This window comes from Aquarana catesbeiana, linkage group LG04 (genome assembly GCF_042186555.1).
Source record: "Aquarana catesbeiana isolate 2022-GZ linkage group LG04, ASM4218655v1, whole genome shotgun sequence".
Taxonomy (NCBI): Eukaryota; Metazoa; Chordata; class Amphibia; order Anura; family Ranidae; genus Aquarana; species Aquarana catesbeiana.
The window spans coordinates 367,585,915-367,602,901 of record NC_133327.1 but is presented as its reverse complement, the minus strand read 5'-3'; the positions used below and the strand labels follow the sequence as shown (position 1 = coordinate 367,602,901).

The following is a 16,987-nucleotide window of genomic DNA, read 5'->3' as shown; positions in this document are numbered from 1 at the left end:
ATAGCCAACAGACTTACACCGAAAATGCCGACATATATACACCTAGACCAAACGGGGTTTATAGAGGGACAAGAGGCACGCGATAATACCCTGAAAACCCTGACACTGATGGAGTATGTCTGGAAACACGCCATCCCATCCTGTCTTTTGGCAATCGATGCCAAAAAGGCTTTTGACAGGGTGGGATGGCGGTTTCTTGAAGAGACATTAAGACAATGGGGAGTGGGCCCTGTCCTTCGGGAAAAAATAATGGTTTTATATAACAACCCAACCACCAGAATACATGCAATTGGAGATCTATCCGATATAATTAATATAGCTAATGGAACTCGACAGGAGTGTCCCTTGTCTCCATAGCTATATATATTGGTTATGGAACATCTGACGATAGCAATCCGGAACAATATAGATATACATGGAATAAAAGTGGGTGATAACGACTATAAAATGTCGGTATATGCAGACGATCTGTTATTGTATATTACGAATCCAGTGGTAACAATACCAAAAACTTAATTAAGGAATTTAAACGCTTTGCCAAATTGAGTAATTTTAAAGTGAATTATAACAAATCTGAAGTTATAAATATACCCATGAACATTGTGGATTCTCTTAAAAAAAACTTCTTTTTTAAATGGCAGGATAATGCAATCAAATATCTAGGGGTATTTATTCCCAGGGGAAATAGAGAAGCTCCAGGAATATAATTATCTTCCAATAGCGCAAAAAATAATCAAGACACTCCAACAGTATGATAAGGGTGTTTTTTCTTGGACGGGAAGGATAATATATTATAAAGATGGATATATTGCCTAAAATACTCTACACATTCCAATATTTCCCGCAAGAAACATTTTGAACCTCCTACGAAAAGCTATAGGGAGCTTCATATGGGCAGGTAAACCAGCTAGGATTAGTAGAGCAGTACTAACTAGACCTAAGGAGGATGGGGGCCTGGCGCTTCCAGATCTATCAGTGTATCTTATATCAGTATTTGTGGCTAGGATAGTGGACTGGTTCCACAATGCAGAATGTAAACAATGGGTGAAATTAGAGGAGGAGATTGTGGCCATGAAACTGAAGTCACTTCCATGGATAAAGAGAGAAAATAGGCCCTCTGTCGAGGAGTTTCCGCTTTTGGTGGCATCAACATTGAAGGTATGGGATGGATTGGTGAGGAGGGGGATAGGGTCTACATATAATGGCCCAATGACTCCCTTCTTCAGCAACCCAGAATTCCCACTGGCATTGGAGGTTATGACCTTCCTAAAATGGCAGAGAAGGGACGATATAAGGGTGGTAATGGAGGGGAATGGACCTCCCTCGATAGAGGTTTTAGGTATGGAACATAAAAGGAAATGGATGCAATATTTGCAACTTCAAAAGTTTATCATCTCTCTCATGAAAGGGGGAAAATGGACAGATCACCAACAATACTAGAAAGGTTATTTTTACAAGAACAGAAGCCAAAACACACACTATCTAATGTATATAAATATTTAATGTCAAAAACAAGGACCAGGAGATAAGTTATATTAAAAAATGGGAGGAAGAGTTGGGGATTTATTTTTTTTTTCTCTTCTTTCTTTATAGGAGTGGGTGGTGCTAGTATGGAGTAAGTGAGGAAGTAGGAGGGGAGGGATGTATGAAAGGTGGGGAGAATGAAGATAATTGGGCCATGGACTTAATATAACGGGAAACTTAAGGGATAAATTGGAGGCCAGGAATGGAATTCATGTGTATATGCGAAAGCAAAATGTATTTAAACATATTGTTAGATAAGAACGGATTTGTAAATGTATATAAAAAGAGAAATTTACTTTTTTACATAGATGTTGACAAGGGACATTTGAGGCTATTTGGAAAGGCTGGTTAGAAACCTTGGGCCCTGAAATGTGAGATGCCTTAAAGTGGATGTAAACCGGAATTTTTTTTTTTTTATGATATCATACCGTAGAGTATAAGATTTCCTATCATTTGAGCCCAGTCTTGCCACACAGAGTTAATCCATCTCTGAGCAATCCACTTTTATTGTTCAGTGAGAAAAATCTTGACAAACTGAGAAAAACTTTGTCAAATACTCCCCCTTGCTGTGAGTGACAGTCTAAGACACAGGCGTTATTTTTTTAATTCCCTCCCCCACTCCTTTCTTCAGCAGCTCTGCAAGGATTGGCTGTTCCACACCTCAGCATGATTTGGCATGCTGAAGTCATGTGGTTATTTTCCTGTCTTTTTACTGGATGTTAGAGATCATAGCAGAAGTTCAGCAGAAGTTCAGTGTTAGAAATAAACAGGAGAAAATGCATATTGACAAGGAGTGTAGAGGTGGGCGAGGGAGTCTACTGACATCACGACTCCACCCACCGAGCTCCAGACAACAGACCCACCCACAGAATATGCAGTTTTTCGGGTCTAATAACAGACAGAGGGGAGACATTTGACAGGTAAAGATACATGCAGGAGGCATGTATATCCTTATAGATAACCCCCATGGCAGTAGTTTAGAAAGGATGACATTGGGTTTACATCCACTTTAAAGTGGAGGGGGGACATCAGCCAGTTGGATTGGAGTGGGGAATGGGGGGATTGGACACCTTTAGAGAAAGAGGTCGGGGAGGTTTGATCTGGGGCGGGGGGGGGGTGGGAGGAGAAGAAGGAGATAGGGGGGTTATTTAATTTGAAAGTTTTTTTTGGGGGGGGGGGTTATTAAATGTAATGTGTATTTTTGCTGTATCTGGATAATATGAATGTGAAATGTATTGATGTAAGAACATTTTTGCAATAAAGGTTACTGGATTTAAAAAAAAAAATTAAATCATATTTTCATTTCCACAAGTGTATTTAAATTATTTCTAGCCTATTCCTATCACTTGAAGTTTAATCTTGAAGTTTGTAAAATTAAAAGTTCCCCACACGTTTACTTCCTTGAATCCTTTGACATATATTCACTACCATGGAAAGTGTAGTTCTTGGAAATTCTAAATAAACAGCAGAAGAGAAGCTGCAAATCAAACTGGGAATCCAGGAATTTGTAGAAAGAGATAGCGAGTAGACAGGCAGCAATCAAAACACGAAAGCTGATTTTTCACATTTCCTTAAATTGGATTGTCAAAAATGACTATTGTGTGTATTGCAACTACAATGGTGATATTATAAAATGAAAGTGTATACTGTGACCAAAGATTTAGTTTAAGTCTCTCCCTGGTTGCATCAGTGGCCAGTAGTGATCCGATTATATACTGCGCATCCATCCCTTCACCCATCTGGACATGGAACGCAAAAAGCACCCAACACCTGATGGCAGCAACATGTCTGCTTGCTTTTCAGACATTTAATAATCATGCCATCAAAAAATACATTCAATATATTACATCACTTACCTTAAGAACAGCAATGAATGGAACAAAATTAGCCCTCTGAAGTCCATTTTTATAGAGATCTGAAAAACATATTACATTATGTGTAATCTTATTCTTAAGAAATAAAACAAAAAAGATTAAATACATAGATATTTGGTGAGAAGTTCCACATCCATAATGTATCATAAACAGTCTCAATATGCTTTTTATTAATAGAAAGCAACTGTTTCTAATTGTAATGGTAACTGGGCCCCTCGCAAAGCTCTGTGAAAGGGCAAGGATGCCATGTTGTTTCAGTGTCCCTTGTGTCTGCACCATCCCTAGATTAGAAAGCCCTTTGGCAGCTATGTAAATGCCACGCAAGTTTCACCCAAAAAGTGTAGCTTTCCTTCTACACTGGGTACCCCATGCTTTATAATCTAGTCAGCTACTGTATAAACACTAACACCTACCTCCTATATAGATTACCAGTAGCTGATATCTATGGTAAGTCACTATAATATATAGCAACTCCTCTGCCAAAGGCAAATAGATAAGAAGAAGATTTCCTAATATTTAACTGTCATATGCATCATTGCAAGCTTGAAAACCCTCAGGGGTTTCTAGTATATACAGTATATATATTAGATTGTGATAACCCAAAGGTTTTCAGGAAAGTCTTACTACCTACCTCATAAGTGTAGCCGACCATCTCAGTCTCCCTTGCATCTGCACCATCCCTACTACCCAGATTAGTAGTTGTCCTGCAATTTCCACTCAACTGGTGTGGTTTTCCTTTCAGCCTACCTGGCTCCCTTCACGTGTCTCCACTGCACCTCTCCCGACACGGGGTCTCCTCACACAGTGGAGAGCTCCTCCCCCTTCACTCCACTGGCCCGTGCCCGTCAGCTGACTTTCTCCGCCAGGCAGTTTCAGCCTCCTGACATGGCATCTGTTTCTCTGTAGCTGGGAACTCAGGTGAGAGGACAGTCAACAGTCCCCCCCCCCCCCCCCCCCAGACAGCCGCCCGCATTTTAATCATGAAAAAAAAATAACTAAGATCACATTAACAGATAACTCATAAAAAACTTCTAAAAAATTAAAGGTCACATGGACAGATTTTGAGTAAAAGTATAAGCAACCAAAAATATGAAACTAATGCCCCGTACACACGGTCGGATTTTCCGACGGAAAATGTGTGATAGGACCTTGTTGTCGGAAATTCCGACCATGTGTAGGCTCCATCACACATTTTCCATCGGATTTTCCGACACACAAAGTTTGAGAGCAGGATATAAAATTTTCCGACAACAAAATCCGTTGTCAGAAATTCCGATCGTGTGTACACAAATCCGACGGACAAAGTGCCACGCATGCTCAGAATAAATACAGAGATGAAAGCTATTGGCCACTGCCCCGTTTATAGTCCCGACGTACGTGTTTTACGTCACCGCGTTTAGAACGATCGGATTTTCCGACAACTTTGTGTAACCGTGTGTATGCAAGACAAGTTTGAGCCAACATCCGTCGGAAAAAATCCTAGGATTTTGTTGTCGGAATGTCCGAACAAAGTCCGACCGTGTGTACGGGGCATTAGTGTCAAAGCGCTTGGGTCACATGCATAAATTGCACGTAATAATGTAAGCACTTGCAAATACACAGTGCTTGGCTCACATGGATAAATTGTGCTAAAAATGTAAATCACAACTAATACAATGCATACATAAGGAGAAAGAGAAAAAAGGACCAGGGGGACTTCATAAATAACTAATGAAACAATTTAAATTTAACTCTATATAAAGACCAGCAGGGGCAAGTATTTTAGTTTCATATATCCAGTATGACTCCCTACGGCTAAGCTGTCTAAAAGAGTTCCCTCCCATGTCTTTCCACTTTCTCAATCCCCCGGAATTTAAGACCTGTAAGGTCCCTATTATGACAATTTTTTAAATGTTTGGACACACTGTATTTTTTCCCCCTTTTTTAATATTATTGATATGTTCCCTTTGTTCTGACCTGTAATTGTCTGGAAGTAAGGCCGAAATATTGAAATCCACACAGACATTTCAGCATGTACACAACACACTCGGTGGAATATGTTATCAATTCCTTAATTTTGTAATTTGTCTATCCTTATATTGGATATTATTATCCAGAAGAATTTTAAATTCATTTGCAGGTGTACCTTCTCTCTCTACGGGAACCTTACCTGGAATCATCACATTTCTGTTCAACCCTTTTACTTCTTTTTCTATCATAACCCCTTTATAACCTTTTTGTATAAATCTCTTAGATAAAACATCAGACTCTTGTTAAAAATCATTTTCAGAAGAACAATAACACCATAGTCTAATAAATTGCCCTCTGGGGATGTTCAATGACCAAGACTTATGGTGACAGCTATCAAGTGCAATATAACTATTGCAATCTGTTGGTTTGAAATAATTCCTGGTCCTGAATCGTTCATTTTCAATCGATCTCTCTAAATCCAGAAACACAACATTTTTCGGATTCCATCTTCAACGAAAGCACAATATTTTCATTATTTTCATCAAGTTTTCTTATAAATGCCAATAGACTAGTCTCATCTGCCTTCCAAACCATAAACAGGTCATTAGCGAATCATTTGTAACATTTTAACTGTCTATAATGCAAAGAAGAAGCCATATCTGAACATGATCCAGAAATGCCACTGTATTCTCTGGGCCAAAGCTCATTTAAAATGGTCTGTTGCAAAATGGAAAACTGTTCTGTGGTCAGACAAACCCAAATTTTACATTCTTTTTGGCAATCATGGGTGCCGTGCCCTCCAGACTAAAGAGGAGAAGGACCTTTCCGTTTGTTATCAGCTCTCAGTTCAAAAGCCTGCATCTCTGATGGTATGGGGGTGCATTCATACATATGGAATGCCTTATCACAGAGTGGTGCACTGTAATAGCCAATCTTACTGGGCAGGTGCAAAGGGCACCATCTTGTGAGTCCATACATACTTCTAAACTTTCGAACTTGAGACTGAGTGACATGGAGACATTAACCTTAGCGCGCCCAGTGTTGCCAAGCACCCATTAATTTACGGACAGCCCGTAAATTTCTGGCGGCCTGTAAATGTCCATTACGGGCAGCTGTGCCCGTAAAAAAGATGGGCAACAGTGCAACTGTGCATGCGCTGTTCCGAAGACTGCATAGCTCAGGGAAACTCGTACATGCTTGGGCGTGCGCATGCACAGTGACATGATGGCGCAGACAGTCAGTCTGTCTCTGCCTGGAACGGAGGGAGTGCTGAACAGAGCGCTGCTGACTGACCATCCACTCCACTCCAGGTCAGTCAGAAACTAATTTGTATTGTGCTGATCAGCCTGAGCCAAGGAGGGAGGACAGCTAGAGAAGAGCTGAGCCATTTAATAGGAGAACACTACACACACAGCCTCTGACCCCTGTACCATGTCCACGCAGCCTCTGACCCCTGTACCATGTCCACGCAGCCTCTGACTCCCGTACCATGTCCATGCAGTTTCTGACTCCCGTACCATGTCTAATGCAGCCTCTGACCCCCGTAGCATATCCACGCAGCCTCTGACCCCCTGTACCATATCCACACAATCTTTGACCCCCCGTACCATATCCACACAGTCTTTGACCCCCTGTACCATATCCACACAGCCTCTGACCCCCTGTACCATGTCCACGCAGCCTCTGACCCCCTGTACCATGTCCACGCAGCTTCTGATCCCCTGTACCATGTCCACGCAGCCTCTGACCCCCTGTACCAAATCCACGCAGCCTCTGACCCCCTGTACCATATCCACGCAGCCTCTCACCCCCTGTACCATATCCACGCAGCCTCTGACCCCTTTACCATATCCATGCAGCCTCTGAACCCCGTACCATGTCCAAGCAGCCTCCAACCCCCTGTACCATATCCACACAGCCTCTGACTCCCTGTACCATATCCATGCAGCCTCTGACCCCCTGTACCATATCCACGCAGCATCTGACCCCCTGTACCATGTCCATGCAGGCTCTTACCCCCTGTACCATATCCACACAGCCTCTGACCCTCTCCTGTACCATTCTGCACAACCTCAGACCCCCTCCCGTTCAATGTAAATGGAGAAATATGGTTTTTGACTTTTGTTTAACTTAAACACATTGCGAATAGCACTAGCAACATATTTATAGTTTAAATACTGATATTTGCACTGTTTAGCAATGAAGACAGGCATTTTTGGTACTTTTTTGCAGTGGCAGTAAAAAATGCGGCTCTGACAGTAAGTTTAATGGTTTTTGTCAGCAAAAAAAAAAATTTGGTGCCGTTTGTAAATTTTGTCGTCCTGCCAGTAAATTTCACTTCGGGTTGGTTGGAAACACTGAGTGCGCCGCTGAAAAAGTGGGCGTGGCTAAACATGATAGTGGGAGGGCTTAAGGGTCGTGGTTAAACAAAACATGGGCTACCTTGCACCTGTAAAATATGCTGAGATCGAGTCTTCCACATGGCTATTGTTTTAGCCTGTTAGGCCCTGACTGTTCACATGTAGCGATTTGGGATCTTGGGCAGAATCGTTGTGATTCTGCCAGCAATTCCAAATCACACTAGAATGCTTCCAAAACGCAGCACGTGTTTGTGTTCCATTCATTTTTAGTGGCACCAAACACAGTGTGCATTCATGCATATGGAATGGGCAGCCTGCATATCTGGAAAGGCCATCAATGCTAAAATATATATCCAGGTTTTAGAGCAGCATATGCTCCCATCCAGGCAGCGTCTTTTTAAGGGAAGGCCTTGCATATTTCAGCAGGACAATGCTAAACAGCATACTGCATCTGTGATAACAGCATGGCTTCATGGTAAAAGAGTTTGAGTGCTTAACTTACCTGCCTGAAAGTCTAGACCTTTCATCAACTGAAAATATTTGGCGCATATTGTAACGAAAAATGTGACAAAGCAGACCCAGGACTGCTGAGCCGTTAGAATCCTATATTAGGCAAGAATGGGACAATATTCCTCTCCCAATACTCCAGTAACTGATCTCAGTTCCCAGATGTTTACAGAGTGTTCGTAATAGAAGAATGGATGGTAAATATAGCCCTGTCCTAACCTTTTTGAGATGTGTTGCTGCCATCAATTTCAAAATTACCCTATTTTTTTTCTTAAAATTATTCATTTTCTCAGTTTAAACATTTGTTTTCTATTGTAAATAAAATATGGGCTTATGAGATTTTCCAATCACTGTATTCAATTTTTATGTAGATTTTACAAAGTGCCCAAAGTTTTTTGTAATTGGGGTTGTACAGTGCATCCGGAAAGTATTCACATTGCTACACTTTTTCCACATTTAGTTATGTTACAGCCTTATTCCAAAATGGATTAAGTTCATTATTTTCCTCAGAATCCTACAATCAATACTCCATAATGACAGAGTGAAAGAAGTTTGTTTGAATTATTTGCAAACTTATTAAAAATAAAAAAAAAATCACATGTACATAAGGATTCTCAGCCTATGCTCGATACTTTGTTGAAGCACCTTTGGCACCAATTACAGCCTCAAGTCTTTTTGAGTATGATGCTACAAGCTTGGCACACCTATTTTTGGGCAGTTTCTCCCATTCTTCTTCGCAGGCCCTCTCAAGCTTCATCAGGTTGGATGAGGAGTGTCCATTTTCAGCTCTCTCCAGAGATGTTCAAATCGGGTTCAAGTCTGGACTCTGGCTGGGTCACTGAAGGACATTCACAGAGTTGTCCCATAGCCACTCCTTTGTTAACTTGGCTGTGTGCTTAGGGTCGTTGTCCTATTGAAAGATGAACATTCACCCCAGTCTGAGGTCCAGAGAGCTCTGGAGCAGGTTTTCATCAAGGATGTCTCTGTACATTGCTGCATTCATCTTTCCCTCAATTCTGACTAGTCTCCCAGTTCCTGCAGCTGAAAAACATCCCCACAGCATGATGCTGCCCCCACCATGCTTCACTTTAGTAATGGTATTGGCCAGGTGATGAGCGGTGCCTGATTTCCTCCAGACATGATGCTTGCCATTCTAGCCAAAAAGTTCAATCTTTGTTTCATCAGACCAGAGAATTTTGTTTCTCATGGTCAGATTCCTTCAGGTGCCTTTTTTTGCAAACTCCAGGGAGGCTGTCATGTGCCTTTTACTGAAGAGTGGCTTCCGCCTGGCCACTCTACTATACAGGCCTGATTGGTAGAGTGATGCAGAGATGGTTGTTCTTCTGGAAGTTTCACCTCTCTACACAGTGAAATGCTGGAGTTCTGTCAGAGTGACCATCGGGTTCTTGGTGGACTCCCTGACTAAGGCCCTTCTCCCCTGACCGCTCTAGGAAGAGTCCTGGTGGTTCCAAACTTCTTCCATTTACAGATGATGGAGACCACTGTGCTCAATGGGACCTTCAATGCTGCAGAAATCTTTCTGTACCCTTCCCCAGATCTGTAACTCGATTCAATCTTGTCTCGGAGGTATACAGACAATTCCTTGGACTTCATGGCTTGGTTTGTGCTCTGACATGCACTATTAACTGTGGGACCTTATATAGACAGGTGTGTGCCTTTCCAAATCATGTCCAATCGAATTGTAGAAACATCTTAAGGATGATCAAAAAAAAAAAAAAGCATCCCTGACATTAAGCTAGATTAATACCTTTGGTAGGTAAGAATTGTGCAAATGAAGTATGTGCCCTATACAATACTCTTTGATTACAATATAAAGACTGAATGCAGAACTGTCTGAAATGTTAATGTGTCCCTACATTGAATAAACCTGCTGCATTCAATGGGTTAAGGTTTTTTTTTTTTTTTTTAAGAAAAAAGAAAATTTGAGGAATTCATGTACGAGAGCATTGCTGATATGACACTTAAGAAAAAAAAGACTGTAATGATTACACTGAAGAGGGTATTTTTTTTTTTACTCCGATTTAAATATGATGCTAATTAGCAAGGTAATGAAGTACACCATTCTTCTCCAAACTCTCACTATCAAAAATGTTATCTGTAAGGTTCTCAAAGCCTTTCTTTGAGAATGGGAAGGACTTGTAAAACTTAAAACTTTGCTGTTTTCATACAGCGCCATTGCAAATCCTATTGTTTAATGAACACTATGAGAGATCAGGGTTTACCACATGGTAACTTGCTCTCTTCTGACTATGCTTTCTAAACTGTAGCAGATAAACAGTGTCAGCGGAGACAGAGTGTTTGAATCTTAGAACAGTGAGATATTCTGAGAACGAAGGACCTTGAATAAATGCTTATGCTTTAATAAAACCTCCACATTAAAGGCCTGGAAGTAAAGAAAATGGTTTTATCTCAAGCACATAAGGACAGCTTTTCCAGTAGATTTTTTTTTAGAATAAAGAAACAGATGAGCCTGAAAATTTAGTGTAAGACAGACAGAGAGACAAATCTTGTTTGGCCATGTAGAAAAGGTTATGTAAAAGCAGCTTTGGCTGTTATGGACAATGTTCAGATTAGAAACACAGAAGAGCGATGTCCGAAAAAGACCCAGTCCATCAAGTTTGCTTCATTATTTATTTCTTTAACTTTTTTGCATGAGTATAGGGAATATGTTTATATTAAAGTGGAGTTCCACCCAATTTTACAACTCTTCAGCATCCCTCACTAAACTGTGCACTGTAAACAAATTGGATATTTTTTAATTTTTTTTCTCAGCACCTACTGTATATCTGCTGTATTCATTTTTCACTTCCTCCTCCCTGGCCGCGGCCCATCGCATCATTTCCTGTTTGCAATGCCTTCTGGGAAGGGGCGGCAACTTCCTCTGAAACTGCCATTGCTATGGAAACCTGACCTGAAACCTATTACACTGCTTGTGCTGCACTGAGCATGTGCGAGATCTGCAAGGATGAGATCCAGGAAGAAATACAGTCTGGCTTCAGATGCCCACACTTAAGATGGCCACGGCCTGCTGTAAGTTTATGGAATAACAAACTACTGCTATAAACCAACAAAACAGACCTTAGTTTACAGACTAACGTTACTAGAATACATTAAGCTTGTGTATTATAGGGGTATTTTTATTTAAAAAGTATAATTTCGGCCGGAACACCACTTTAAAGTGTAAGTCCACCCTAACACTAAAATCCCTGCATCTACACACATCCACGATCTAACACCACCCTATCTAGCCCTGTAAAGAAGAAATCAGTATACATACCTTTTTTGAAGCCGATCCGGTCTCCAGCGGCTGAAGCTCTGCAGAGGACACAGCCATTAACGGCTGTAAAATGAATGGGGAGTGACATCACCCATAGACTTACTTTGTGGTTTCCGTTGTCAGCTGTGTCCTCTGCACCCGTCTCCACAGTGAAGCCGCAGCTGACAGCTCAGCGTGGGATCGGGTCGAATTTGCTTCAAGAAAGGTATGTATACTGATTTCTTCTTTACAGGGATAGATAGCTTAGTGTTAGATCGTGGATGTAGTGTTAGGGTGGACACCTAATTTAAGCATGTTTAACTGCTTCCCGCCCGCCATATAGTGAAATGATGGACGGGAAGGAGCACTCTCGATCTGGGAGGACTTCATTTGAGGTCCTCCAATTCTTGGCATGCTGCAATTGGTGGTGTGTTTTGAATAAAGTAAATGGTGATTGCGCTGTGATAAGAGGGGAAGGAAGGAGGAGGAAGGGGAAGGGGCTAGCTCAAATGTATAGAGAGGTGAATGAAAAATGAAAAAATTATACAAAATATAAAAGGTATAATGAGCATGAGGGCTAGTATCATACTAGCACATAAAAAATATAATGTAAATACTGAAACAGAAGAAAAGAAAAATCTCAGTGCAAAAGGGCTAGTACCATACTAGCACATATGTGGTAACTCAGCAAATACTTATCAAAAGAAAAATCTCAGTGCAAAAGGGCTAGTATCATACTAGCACATATGTAGTAACTCAGCAAATACTTAATGGTGACTCCAAGTAAATAAATAAATGGTGAACAGTCCCACCGCCTTGTAGTACAAAGTGCTCAAACAATGAGTCATCAGTTCCAAAAGACAAAATGGAAAAATTATACAAAATATAAAAGTGTGATGAAATGTAATAAAGTGCAGTCTAATGAGCACTAAATCCGAATAAACTGAACAAACAAAATAGCCTAAAATGTATAAAAAGCTATGAAATGAGTGACAAATACAGTGTGGGTACAAAAAAAAAAAATTGAACAAAATAAAATATATAAATCAAACAAAGTCCATGTGCATGAGGGCTAGTATCATACTAGCACATAAAAAATATTGTAAATACTGACACAAAAGAAAAGAAAAAATCTCAGTGCAAAAGGGCTAGTATCATACTAGCACATATGTGGTAACTCAGCAAATACTTATTGGTGACTCCAAGAAAAATAAATAAATGGTGAACAGTCCCACCACCTTGTACTACAAAGTGCTCAAACAATGAGTCATCAGTTCCAAAAAGGCAAGCCCACAAGCCACAGGAAAGGGAAACAAAGTCTTCAGTGGGGACACCTCTGTGCTCGCAAGCAGCTCACCTTACTGCTGCAAGACAACAGCTTGTAATCCAGTAACAAATCACCAGCAAGCAAGGGTCCCATCCAGTAGTTCAGGCGATTCGGGTGGTGGGTGTGCAGGATGGTATATAAAAAACATAAGCAGACAGTATATAATATAACTCCGTGGCGGCCAAAGTGGAAAAAGGGACAGGACACAGAAGGGGGATGCACTCACTTTTGTAAAATGAGTGTGGGCGTCAATCCAACGAACGCCGAGTTCGTATACCTCAAAAAGGGTGTCTTCAAACCGTCCCCATTTCCTCAATGCTCGTCACAATGGGATGCTTATATGTGGAGTATTGGAAGAGAGTGCACATAGCGTGATCCCGTATATAAATCAGTTTATTAGGTTAAAAACAACATGGTACACTTACATTTAGCAGAAGGCTATAGTAAAAAACATCCATGAGCGCCGAGCTCGTATCCTATCATCAGTCTGTGACAGTTCCCGTGCTCCAAACCTCACGCGTATCGTCACGTCACGTGACTTCATCAGAGGATAATACGGGATGAAGAGTCAATGCTTTTATATGGTCTCTATGTAATGGGCGTTTGGCAGCCATTTTCTCGAAGCCCGCCACTACAAAAATGGACGCCCGGTGGCCATTTTCCCGAAGCCTGCCACTGCACTGGGCGAATCCAGCACTGGACAAGTCCGTCGGCCATTTTGTTGAGGTCTCACTCTTATATTAAAAGAGATACTAGTAGTCATAGTCATGCTTAATAAAAAGCAGCCAAAAGGCGCAGCAAGCCGCACACACTGCAAGGTGCATAGCAGCCAATTAATATATGTAGTCCTGGGAGAAAAAATTTTATAAACTGGGAAACGTATAGCAAACTAAAATAGTGTATAAAAAGGGCAAATAAAAACGAAAAAGCAAACATCAGCATAATTATTAAGAAAAAAATATAGACTAGTGGTTAGTCCAGTGGGAGAGGGGGCATCCAATAAATGTCAAAAGTAATGGATAATATAAAAATTGTTTAAAACAAAAATGGAATAAACAGATATAAAAAAAAAAATATACTGGAGCTCGGGGAATATCACAGGCTCACTGAAAGGGAATGCATAAGGTAAATACTCTAAAATTAAAATATGTATATATGACAGTGAGAACAATATAGCAAAACCAAGAAGATACAAAATTTAAAAATACATATAAGTAAAACTAATCAGGAGAGTATATAAGAAAATCAGTAAAGGATTAAAAAAGGAGAGGATGTGGGACCCGGTGAACATAATCGCATGGGGTGCAGAAGATTAATAGTCGCTAAGAAAGCAATTCAGGACAAACTCGATGTTAAGCCCTTTGGGTACAAGAGTGTCCATAGAAAAGATCCATTGGGACTCGAGTTGACTTAAAATCTTCACTTTGTGTCCCCCACGCCATGGTTTGGTATAGGGCACAATACCCCAAAATCTCAGATGTCTATTGTGACATTTATCAAAATGCCTAGAGACATTGTGTTTGTCATACCCCTTTTGAATGTTTTGAACATGTTCCTTGATACGAATTCTCAATAGCCTTTTGGTACGGCCAATGTATTGGAGGCCACAGCTGCACTCCAATACATAGACCGCTCCCTCAGAGTTACACCCAATAAACTTGTTGATCTCATATTTTGTGCCATTGCTGTTTGATTGGAAAGAAAACACTTTTTGGTTCGGACGTTTAGTGCGGGTACAGGCATAACATCGTTTACAAGGGTAAAAACCCTTGCCTGTGAAGAAAGAAAATTGTTTCTTAGTGTGGGTGCCCTTTTGTAGATAAATTTAGGTTTATCTGGTAGCACCTCCCTGAGCCCTCTATCAGATTTCAAAATATGCCAGTGTCGTGATACGATGCTTTCGATCTTCTTATATTGGGAATTGTACTCAAACACTAGGGGAAGTTGCCATCACAGAAACTGGCTATTTAACATCCCTAAATCCCAGATCATGCGACTAAGACGTAATTGCACTCTTGAAAAAGACTTCTATATGCAGGCCAGTCTGATTGGAAAAAGATTCATAAATAAAGGCTACAGTCAAGAGTTTATAAGAGAAAAAATCGAAGAAGTAGGACAAATGCAAAGACGAGTATTGCCCGAAGACAAAAGACCAACATGTTAACAGGACCAGGCGCCCCTAGTGTTTGAGTACAATTCCCAATATAAGAAGATCGAAAGCATCGTATCACGACACTGGCATATTTTGAAATCTGATAGAGGGCTCAGGGAGGTGCTACCAGATAAACCTAAATTTATCTACAAAAGGGCACCCACACTAAGAAACAATTTTCTTTCTTCACAGGCAAGGGTTTTTACCCTTGTAAACGATGTTATGCCTGTACCTGCACTAAACGTCCGAACCAAAAAGTGTTTTCTTTCCAATCAAACAGCAATGGCACAAAATATGAGATCAACGAGTTTATTGGGTGTAACTCTGAGGGAGCGGTCTATGTATTGGAATGCAGCTGTGGCCTCCAATACATTGGCCTTACCAAAAGGCTATTGAGAATTCGTATCAAGGAACATGTTCAAAACATTCAAAAGGGGTATGACAAATACAATGTCTCTAGGCATTTTGATAAATGTCACAATAGAGACCCTAGCCACCTGAGATTTTGGGGTATTGTGCCCCATACCAAACCATGGTGTGGGGGACACAAAGTCAGGATTTTAAGTCAACTCGAGTCCCAATGGATCTTTTCTATGGACACTCTTGTACCCAAAGGGCTTAACATCGAGTTTGACCTGAATTGCTTTCTTAGCGACTATTAATCTTCTGCACCCCATGCGATTATGTTCACCGGGTCCCACATCCTCTCCTTTTTTAATCCTTTACTGATTTTCTTATATACTCTCCTGATTAGTTTTACTTATATGTATTTTTAAATTTTTTATCTTCTTCGTTTTGCTATATTGTTCTCACTGTCATATATACATATTTTTATTTACTGTATTTACCTTATACATTCTCTTTCAGTGAGCCTGTGATATTCCCCGAGCTCCAGTATATATATATTTTTTTTGAGATCTGTTTATTCCATTTATTTTTTAAACAATTTTTATATTATCCATTACTTTTGACATTTATTGGATGCCCCCTCTCCCGCTGGACTAACCACTAGTCTATATTTTTTTCTTAATAATTTTTGCTGATGTTTGCATTTTCGTTTTTACTGTATATTTGCCCTTTTTATACACTATTTTAGTTTGCTATACGTTTCCCAGTTTATTAAATTTTTTCTCCCAGGACTACATATATTAATTGGCTGCTATGCACCTTGCAGTGTGTGCGGCTTGCTGCGCCTTTTGGCTGCTTTTTATTAAGCATGACTATGACTACTAGTATCTCTTTTAATATAAGAGTGAGACCTCAACAAAATGGCCGACGGACTTGTCCAGTGCTGGGTTCGCCCAATGCAGTGGCGGGCTTCGGGAAAATGGCCACCGGGCGTCCATTTTTGTAGTGGCGGGCTTCGAGAAAATGGCCGCCAAACGCCCATTACATAGAGACCATATAAAAGCATTGACTCTTCATCCCGTGTTATCCTCTGATGAAGTCACGTGACGTGACGATATGCGTGAGGTTTGGAGCACGGGAACTGTCACAGACTGATGATAGGATACGAGCTCGGCGCTCATGGATGTTTTTTACTATAGCCTTCTGCTAAATGTAAGTGTACCAAGTTGTTTTTAACCTAATAAACTGATTTATATACGGGATCACGCTATGTGCACTCTCTTCTAATACTCCACATATATGCATCCCATTGTGACGAGCATTGAGGAAATGGGGACGGTTTGAAGACACCCTTTTTGAGGTATACGAACTCGGAGTTCGTTGGATTGACGCCCACACTCATTTTACAAAAGTGAGTGCATCCCCCTTCTGTGTCCTGTCCCTTTTTCCACTTTGGCCGCCACGGAGTTATACTATATACTGTCTGCTTATGTTTTTTCTATACCATCCTGCACACCCACCACCCGAATCGCCTGAACTACTGGATGGGACCCTTGCTTGCTGGTGATTTGTTACTGGATTACAAGCTGTTGTCTTGCAGCAGTAAGGTGAGCTGCTTGCGAGCACAGAGGTGTCCCCACTGAAGACTTTGTTTCCCTTTCCTGTGGC

At 40.8% G+C, this 16,987-nt stretch overlaps 1 protein-coding gene across 1 annotated transcript in view; it reads right to left on the bottom strand.

Moving 5' to 3' along the window:
- AFG1L (AFG1 like ATPase) overlaps positions 1–16,987 on the bottom strand; it is a 230,022-nt gene that overhangs the window by 82,726 nt on the left and 130,309 nt on the right. Inside the window, exon 7 of the mRNA XM_073627041.1 lies at positions 3,381–3,439. Coding sequence (XP_073483142.1) covers positions 3,381–3,439 — 59 coding nt within the window. The remainder of the gene's footprint in view (positions 1–3,380; positions 3,440–16,987) is intronic.